Source organism: Colobus angolensis, unplaced genomic scaffold, assembly GCF_000951035.1.
Source record: "Colobus angolensis palliatus isolate OR3802 unplaced genomic scaffold, Cang.pa_1.0 Scaffold136, whole genome shotgun sequence".
NCBI lineage: Eukaryota > Metazoa > Chordata > Mammalia > Primates > Cercopithecidae > Colobus > Colobus angolensis.
The window spans coordinates 523,138-531,878 of record NW_012114444.1 but is presented as its reverse complement, the minus strand read 5'-3'; the positions used below and the strand labels follow the sequence as shown (position 1 = coordinate 531,878).

The following is an 8,741-nucleotide window of genomic DNA, read 5'->3' as shown; positions in this document are numbered from 1 at the left end:
GCCCTTGGCAGCAGCGGCTCCAGGCTCATGGGCCCCGGGGGGAAAAGCCACAGGGGCTGCCTCTTGAGACCCAGAGCACCAGGAGGCCCTGTCCCCTCTCTAGGTCCAGGCCAGGTGGCCACCAAGCTGTGGGTTCTAGGGCCGCCATCTAGCAGAGCTGGGAGCTGCAGGGCCCAGTTCTACCCCTTCCATGATCTGGCACAAGTGCAAGACTGGGAATGCCTCATCCCACATGGGAGAAGGCAGGGCCCTCAGCTCCCTCCCTCCCTCCCTCCCCCGCCACGGGAGTCTCCACAAACGCAAGCCTCAGCCAGGACGCCACTCCTGTGCTGTAACTAACCAATCACACCTTCATTTTTCTAAAGCTTTATTTATTTTATAAAATGCATAAAATAAATTATACTGGTAACATTTTAAAAATGAACATCTTTGTATTCGGCAATCCTGGGTCAGGAGGCAGGAGGAGGGTGGCGGGAACGGGGATGGCTCACTGGGCAGCTAACCCGTGTAGGCCACTTCCTCCTCGTCACTGCCATCGGGGACCGCGTCTGTCCCAAAGTAGCGGTCGCCAAAGTTCCCTGGAGAAAGAAGCGGGCCAGTGTGGTGGGGCCTCCCAGGGCCACCCACCTTGCCCTCATGCACGGCTGAAGGGCCTGGGCAGCCTCACCAATGCCTGGGATGATGCGGAAAAGGTCATTGACCCGCTTGTCCACCGCCGTGGTGATGATTCTCACTCGTGGAAACGCATAGGCCACTGAGTGCACGCCCATCTCTGCCATGAGCAGTGACAGCAGAAAAATCTTGTCCTCAGGCACGTCGTGGTCCTGCAGTGTATGGGCAGGTAAATCCCACCTCCGCCTGAACCTGCCCCGCCTACCCAGGGCCCACTCACCAGGAGCACGCGCACCGCCATCATGGCCGCGGCGCCCGTGGACACGGTGCAGTCCATGAGGATCACATGGTCATCGCTGATGTCCTTGGGCAGCCTCAGGTAGTGCAGCTGCGGGCGGCATGGGTCAGGCTGCAGGTGCGGCTCCCTCTGCCCCCACCCCCGGGCTCATCGCCCCAGCTGCCCCCACACACCTCGGGCTCCCCGGTAAGCTGGTTGGTCTGGATGAGGATGGTGCCGATGCGCACGTCTTTGCACACAGCGCGCAGGGCGGGCTCCATGGTTTCACCGGCGCGCAGAATGGACACACCGGTGATCTGCGGGGAGGGGAGGCTAAGCACCCACATCCCGCCCCAGCCACCTGTCCCGCGCCCAGGTGCGCCCAGGCAGGTACCTGCTTCCCCGCATAGCACTTGCCCGCGTAGTCCTGCCCCTGCGGGGTCCGCACAATGCAGTCCTGTGGGGTGAAGGGTGAGGACTCGGTGAGCGCAGGGAGCCCGCGCCGGCTCCGGGACCCACCCTCCACCTCGCGCGCGGGCTACAAACCTGAAAGGGCAGGAAGGAGAGCGCGTGCTCGATGAGCAGCCGCATCAGTCTCTTGGAGTAGAAGATGAACTCGTCGCGACTGGTCTCCTTGTCCCTGCGGGGCCGAAAGTTGAGCGGGAGCGGGAGCGCGCGCGGGGCCTCCCTCCCCAGGTGGGTCCTCACCTGATGATGGTGTGCATGCCTCGCACCTGCGGCGTGCTCTTCAGGACGCTCAGCGTCCGGGGCAGGGGGTGGCACTGGTGTGCCGAGGCCAGCGCAGCCCTGGGGACAAACCGATGGCGAACACTCAAGAAGGGGGTCTTCTCCCAGAGCTCTCCCTCCCCACAGGACGGCTGTGCACATCACTGTGGGGGGAACACATGGGCCAGGCACAGCAGGAGGTGGAGCGGGCCTGACTTCTGCCTGGGGCTGAGCTGCCAGGCAAAGGCGAAAGATGGTGGCGAACAGCAGCGCAAGCTCACCATCAGGCAGAAAGCTGGGGGTAAGAGGAAGCAGAAGTGGGCCAGGCACAGGGCAGGCTCACAGGTCTCAGACCCCAGGATGGGTGGCTTGTCCCCAGCCTCTCCCTGGGGGAACTAAAGCTCTGTGGGGTCAGGCCCCGCCCTGGCTCCTCCCCGAAGTGGTGCATGGACCCTCGAGAGATGGGGGCGGGGGGGCAAAGCTGGCTTAGTGCCGCTTGGCTGCCCCGCCCCGCTGCCCAAGCCTGGGGAGGGCAGGGGCAGGAGCAGGAGCAGGTCTAGGAGCAGGCAGGAAAAGGGCGGGACGGAGGCAAGAAAGAGGTGGGACAGGGAGGGGGCGGAGCGGAAAAGGGGCGTGGCAGGGGCAGAGCGGGGGGGGGAAGGGGCGGGGCAAGGGCAGGGTATGGGGCAGGGGCAGGAAGAGGAAAGCGGGGGGTGGGCACAGAATTGGGCGTGGCAGGGGCAGAAGAGGGAAAGGGGTAGGGCAGGGCAGAAAAGAGGCATGACACGGGCAGGGAGAGGCAGGGCCGGGAATGGGGTGTGGCAGGGCAGAAAAGAGGCGTGAGGGTGGCAGGGAAAGGGGCGGGGCAGAGCAGCAGCAGCGGGACAAGGGGCTACAGGAAGGCGGGGCACACAGCAGCACCACAGAGCACTCTGCTCACATATCCCAACGTAGCTTCCTCTGCTTGCCAGGTGAAGAGCATGTTCAGGGAGGGAACAAGGCAGGAAACAGGGGTTTACAAGAGAAGGAAGAGAACAAAGAGAAGGCTGCTTAGTTGGGGAGCAGGGCGTTCCCCGCAGGCCTGAGGAGGAGTGTGGGCGGCCAGGTCCCCAGCCCTGCCTGGCCCTCCCTCCTGCCCCCCACCAAGGCTTCCTGGGGCTGATGGAAGTGAGTGGAGCCACAGACCAACACTTTCTCAGCTGACCAGACGATGGAAAATGTGTCTGGCTGTGTTCAGGTGTTTTTTCAAGTTTGAAACCCTGGAAATTTTTTTTCTCAGAACAAAAGCTTCAGGAGGAACCTGATGGGACAAGACCTGCGGGTTCCCTGGCCGTGGAGAGGGCCAAGCAGAGACTCATGCAGGCACAGGAGGCTGGACAGCTGGTGGACGGGGCCTGGAGGCATTTCCAACATTTGGCAAACTCTTTGGAGTGCTCTGAACATGAGGCTCTCCCACCAGGTGGCTCATTCAGGAGCCTCCCAACCCACAGAACGCGGGGAGAAGGGCAGGTCCCTCGTGGCTGTCCCCCCGCATGCCTGCCCTTGGGGAGGGGCAGTGGGATACGGCCCCGGCCCAGCCCAAGCTTCTTGCTGCAGTTGCCCAGTTCCCGCTGGCAGAGCTGGGGCAAGCAGGACCCAGGTGGGTGGGAGGACAGGGGCGAGGCCCTCCCACCCGCAACCAGGAAAAACTGACTGGTCCGTGAGGCTGGGCATAGGAGGTACAACAGGCTCCCTGGCTGCTGGGACATGTCTGTAGTCCCTGCCCCAGGGGCCTGGCAGTGCTGCCTCAGGAGGACAGCTGTGCTCTCTGGGGTCAAATCCCATAGACAGACTCGGGTCAGGGGAGCCTCCAGCAAAGTCTAGCCAGGACAGGGTCAGGACCCCATGACCCTGGGCAAGCTACGTCACGTCTCTGTGCCTCAGTGTCCTCATCTGCCAGCAAGGGGAGGCAGAAGCAGGGCTGGGACCACTCCACACCTCCCCTTCTGTGACTGGGAAGAGCCGGCTGCCTGCGTGGCTGGATCACAGCCCAGACCTGGAGCTTCTTGGGAGGGTTGGAAATGCCTCCATCTGTGCAGACAGCTGTGTGAGTCTTACCTGACGCTGAGTTCACGCTGTGGCAGCAACACAGGAAGACACAAGGGAACGGTGGCGTGTCAGTGACCAGGGCAGGCGGCCAGGCCACCCCCACCCAGGAATGGACATGCTGCAGGCCCGCAGGGACACAGCCAGTCATGGGGGTGGCAAGCTTCTAATGCTTCTAACCTGGGGACCACCTGGGCCAGACCTGCAGTTCTGGGTTGGGGCAAGAGCCAGGACCCTGGGCTCTGTTCTGCAGGCCTCAGGCCTTCAACATCCTGTTGCGGAGTGTGTTCAGAGCCAGCCCAGGCTCCAAGGCCCAGCCATAGAATGCCTCAGGGAGCACGGGACCTCTGGTAGGGGTGTCGCTCCTGGGTGACCCCCTGAGAAAGAGAGGAGCCTGGCCCGGCGTGGCACTCAGCAGTGAAACCCCCAGTCCTGGGCCAGCACGTCATGCCTGTCATTCCCAAAAGCTCAGGCTGGGTGTGCTGAGCAGGCTGCACCCTTGGCTGGGTCCTGAGCACCTGTACCCCCACCCCAGCTTCCTCAGGGAACCCAGGCCCTGCACGGCACAATGGGATGGGGTCTGGGCTGGACGATCCGACTGACCAAGCAGGCTCAGGACACTCAGGGCTGGCATCTGGCAAGGGGCAGTGAGCACAGGGGGTGAGGTGAGCAGGCCACTGGGGGTGGTGGCCGTGGAGAAGTGGGTAGTGGGGCTGGGCTAGGCCGTGGGGACACAGGACCCCGCTGGGCTGCGGGCCACTCACCTCCTCCAGCTGGCTGTGCACATGCTGCACAATCAGGTCGATGGCGACCGTGTTGCCGCTCCCTGGGGCGGGATGGGGGAGGGTGACTGGGGGCGGGGCCATTGGCCTGCCTGACACCCGCCCAACAGGCAGCCCGGCAGGCTCACCTCTGGGCACCACGATGTCTGCCAGGCGCATGGTGGGCTGGATGTACTGGTCGAAGGAGGGCTTGACAAACTTGTTGTACTGCTTGATGACACCCTCGATGTCCCGGCCGCGCTCACTGATGTCCCGGCGCAGCCGCCGTACCAGGCGGATGTCAGAGTCTGTGTCCACAAAGATCTTCATGTCCAGGAGCTGGTGGAGACAGTGGGCCAGTGAGCGGCCGGATGCCAGCAGCTGGCATGGAGACACCGGGACCAGCCCCTACAGTGAAGCCGCCTGGTCTGTGGGCCTGGCCAGAGCCAGTTCCCCAGGGCACCCTGGCAGGTGGGGAGGAGTGTCGAGGTGGGGGTGTCTGGGGGTGGCATGCTGCCCATCAGGGGCTTAGGTGAAGAGGCGTGGCATGGTGGCTGGTGAAGGACTCAGGCAGGAATGGGGCTGGGCATACGTGATCTCCTTTACTTTAAAGCTTGAGGAAACTCGCACCAACACACTGGGGAACGGGGGGCATGGCGAGTTTGGGGTCTGTCCACATGCTCAGCCACCACAGTTGGCCCCTGAAGAGGCCTTGTGGAGGCTGGGGACGGCTACGTGCTGGACAATGGGGTCCTCTGGGCCTGTGCCAGGGGCAGGAGCTGGGCCCTGGGATCAGGCCAACCTGAGTCACACTCAGCTCTGTCCTGAAGGCTCCTGTGACCTACAGCAAAGTCTCTCAAACACACCAGCCCCAGGTCCTCACCTGTCCATCAGTACCACAGCAAGGGACGAGAACGCCAAGAACACGCCAGGTACGAGCACTGGCCTCAGCCGGTGGAGAAGGAACCACTGCCCCAGCTCTGCCTTGCAGGGCCAGCAGATGGACCCAGCTGTAGACTGCCTGGGGTTGGGGTTGGGGTAGGGAGTGGCTGGCCTAGGCCCATAGAGTGTGGACGCCTTGGGGACGGGGCAGGAGGACACACACCTCATGGACAGGGTGGCCGGGGCTGAGACACCAGTGGGGTGGGTATTCCCAGTGAGCGCTAACCTCCAGCAGCGTCTTGTCAGCAAAGGCCATGATGCCCTCAAAGATGATGACGTTTGCACCATACAGTGTTTTCTGTGAAGAGACCTAGGAGTTGACCCCGGCTCATGTGCCTGCAGCCCCCCCGAGGCCTCCTCTGCAGGGCCCTGACTTACCCCCCCCGAGGCCCCCTCTGCAGGGCCCTGGCTTACCCCCCCCGAGGCCCCCTCTGCAGGGCCCTGACTTACCTCCCCGAGGCCCCCTCTGCAGGGCCCTGACTTACCCCCCCCGAGGCCCCCTCTGCAGGGCCCTGACTTACCCCCCCAGAGGCCCCCTCTGCAGGGCCCTGGCCTACCCAGTCCTTCTTCCGGCTGTGCGTGGTGAAGTCATAGATGGGCACCTTGACACTCTTCCCCTGCTTCAGCTTCTTGAGGGTGGAAATGATGAGGTCGAAGTCAAAGGCGTCTGGGTGGTCGAAGTTGAAGTTGTTGTGTGCGGCCTGTTCCTGCTGCTGCTCAGTCAGCACCTGGTGGGGGAGGCTGTGGAGGAGTTGCAGGCACAGCAGGGCCCTCACCCAATGCCAGTGGTCAGGGGCTCTAGGCCTCCCAGGAATAGCCACACTGGGGCTCAGATACCAGAGACCTGCATGTGCAGGGGTTCCAGGGTCAGGGAGAGGACAAGGGGGTCCTTGGGGGAGCTGGGCGGCGGCCCACCTTGTAGAAGGAGTCCATGGACAGCAAGACCACCCAGGGCACGTCCAGGGCTTCAATGATCATTCTGGCAACAGTGGTCTTCCCAGAGGCACTGCCACCTCCCAGGCCTGCCGGGGGGAGTGGAGACCCTCTGTGAGGAATGGACGGGCTGCGACACAGATCAGTCCCGGAGGCACCCACCCCACTGCCACTGCCTGCGGTTGCCCGGCTTCCTTCTCCTGCTCCAGGGGAAAGCATTGGAGGGGAGCCGGAGGCAGGCGTCTGGCAGCAGGTCCCACCCTCCCGCTGCTCTCACCGATGGCAAAAGCCTCCTTGGATTGTGTGCCATGCTCGTTGTACCAGGGTGGCCGCCCTGCGGTGTAGATGGTACGCTTGCTGGTGCGCAGCAGGGGAGGCTCTGACTTGCACTGGCTGGTGGTCCGCTTCCGGGGAGAATGCCCGGTGCCCACAGGTGGCAGAAGCCTGTCCAGGGACTCTGCATTGCTGCTGCAGAGAGGGGCGTGCTCGGATTTGGCCCTGGGCTGCCCACCTCCCAGGTACCCGCTGGCATGGCTGGCCTACAGGGCATCTCCCCACCCCCTCAACAGGCATGGCTGAGGTGGGCAGGCTCATCGGGGGTACATAAGAACTCTGCCTGGGCTGGGCGCGGTGGCTCATGCCTGTAATCCCAGCACTTTGGGACGCCAAGGCAGGTGGATCATTTGAGGTCAGGAGTTTGAGACCAGCCTGGCCAACATGGTGAAACCCCGTCTCTACTAAAAATTAAAAAAAAAAAAATTACCTGGGCGCGGTGGCAGGCGCCTGTAATCCCAGCTACTAGGGAGGCTGAAGCAGGAGAATCGCCTGAATCCGGGAGGCGGAGGTTGCAAAGAGCTGAGATCGTGCCACTGCACTGCACTCCAGTCTGGATGACAGAGCGAGACTCCACTTCAAAAAAAAAAAAAAAAAGAACCCTGCTTGCAGCTGGGCCACAGGACACACACAGACCCAAGTGCTTAGCCTGGCACAAGGCAGACCATCACTGTCCACACAGCAAGGACTGAGGGACAGCAAACAAGGACAAGGGAAGGAGGAGAGACACTACCTTGGGGCCATGCTCATCCTGCTGTGTGGACGGGTACTGGCTGGGCCAGGCCCTGTCCCCAAGGGGACTCAAGGTGGGCATGTGAAAGGCAGGCAAGACCCCAAAGTGGACCATGTTCCCTTCCAACCTAGCACACTCTCTGGGCAGCCAAATCGCTGCCATGCTGAAGGCTGGGTGCCCAAAGAGATGTGAGGGCAGCACGTGGGTGGAGGTGAGGCCAGACCAGGTTGTGCGCATACAGCCAGGGTGAGGTCCCCAGACATGACCAGGCTGAAGGGCTCAGGGAGAGAGGCCAGAGGGTTCAGCCAGGGCCTGATCCTCCTGCAGTGACAGCAGCCCTGCACAGGGTGGTGCCACGGCCTGGCCTCTCTGGCTGTCGGAGTGCCAGATGGAGGACCCTGGGAGCCTTACGGGAACCCCATTCATTCTTGCTGTGGCCCCTCCTGGGTCCCCAAAATAGAAACCTCCAGTATCTGGCAAACACTAGAGAGGAAATGCTGCAGGCTGCCTGGGAGGTGACCATGAGCCTGCCCAGGGGAAGGGGGAGCCCCTAAAGGCTGCAGGGGGTGAAATCAACAGGAGGAAGACACAGACCTATGCGGGGTGGCATCTACATGCACTGCACACGCCGGACCAGCACTCAGGCGCCTGCCAACTTCTTTGTCAGTTTACATCCTCAAGTGGGCAGGGGGCCGTGACTGGCCATGGAGCCCTGGGAGGGGCAGCCTCTGGGGAGGCTCGATGTGGCCCAGTGCCCTGCTGGGGTGGGGGGACAACGTGGCGCCCGCTCAGTCTGTTCTGAGAGGCTCGGATGCAGAGCCTGGTGTGAAGATGCCAGGAGACAAGACACAGGTCCGGCAGAAGAGACCACGCTGGCCATGGTGGCCTCAGCATCATGTTTCAGGCCTGCCTGGGAAGCTCTCAGGGGTCAGCACCTTGGCCCTGCAGGTCATGGCCCACCCCCATGGGGAGCAACTGAGAACCACAGCCACTGCCTGTGCAGGGCAGAGCCCCTGGGGGCAAGAGGGAAAGTCCCGCAAACAGCAGGGCCACCTCTTTGTAGCTTCCTGCAGCGGCACAGTCTGTCCACTGCACTCTGGAGTTCACAGGAGATGGAACACTCCACAGATGCAAGTTACGCCTGAAAATGACACAGAAACACGGGTGCGGAGAGGGAAAGGCATCCTCAGAGCATCGTCAGGGGAGAAAAGCAAGCTGGAAGGAGATAGATTCCATCGGTATAAAATCCAGCAAACGAAGGACGCTCACCCGCATGTGCCTGGGTGTAAGAGGGAGGGAGGAGTGTGTGAGAGGGAGGGGGCGTGTGAGAGGGAGGGGG

The 8,741-nt window shown here is 62.6% G+C and overlaps 1 protein-coding gene across 1 annotated transcript in view; it reads right to left on the bottom strand.

Annotated features, from left to right (window-relative positions):
• Positions 1-350: 350 nt before the first annotated feature.
• The window catches only part of UCKL1 (uridine-cytidine kinase 1-like 1), a 12,032-nt gene continuing 3,641 nt past the window's right edge, over positions 351-8,741 (bottom strand). The window contains exons 2-15 of the mRNA XM_011934433.1: positions 6,614-6,804; positions 6,319-6,425; positions 5,961-6,131; positions 5,630-5,701; positions 4,611-4,800; positions 4,465-4,526; positions 3,713-3,729; positions 1,598-1,696; positions 1,436-1,529; positions 1,284-1,346; positions 1,084-1,206; positions 893-1,000; positions 668-824; positions 351-578 (exon numbers count right to left, since the gene is read on the bottom strand). Coding sequence (XP_011789823.1) covers positions 499-578; positions 668-824; positions 893-1,000; positions 1,084-1,206; positions 1,284-1,346; positions 1,436-1,529; positions 1,598-1,696; positions 3,713-3,729; positions 4,465-4,526; positions 4,611-4,800; positions 5,630-5,701; positions 5,961-6,131; positions 6,319-6,425; positions 6,614-6,804 — 1,534 coding nt within the window. The 3' untranslated portion in view covers positions 351-498. The remainder of the gene's footprint in view (positions 579-667; positions 825-892; positions 1,001-1,083; positions 1,207-1,283; positions 1,347-1,435; positions 1,530-1,597; positions 1,697-3,712; positions 3,730-4,464; positions 4,527-4,610; positions 4,801-5,629; positions 5,702-5,960; positions 6,132-6,318; positions 6,426-6,613; positions 6,805-8,741) is intronic.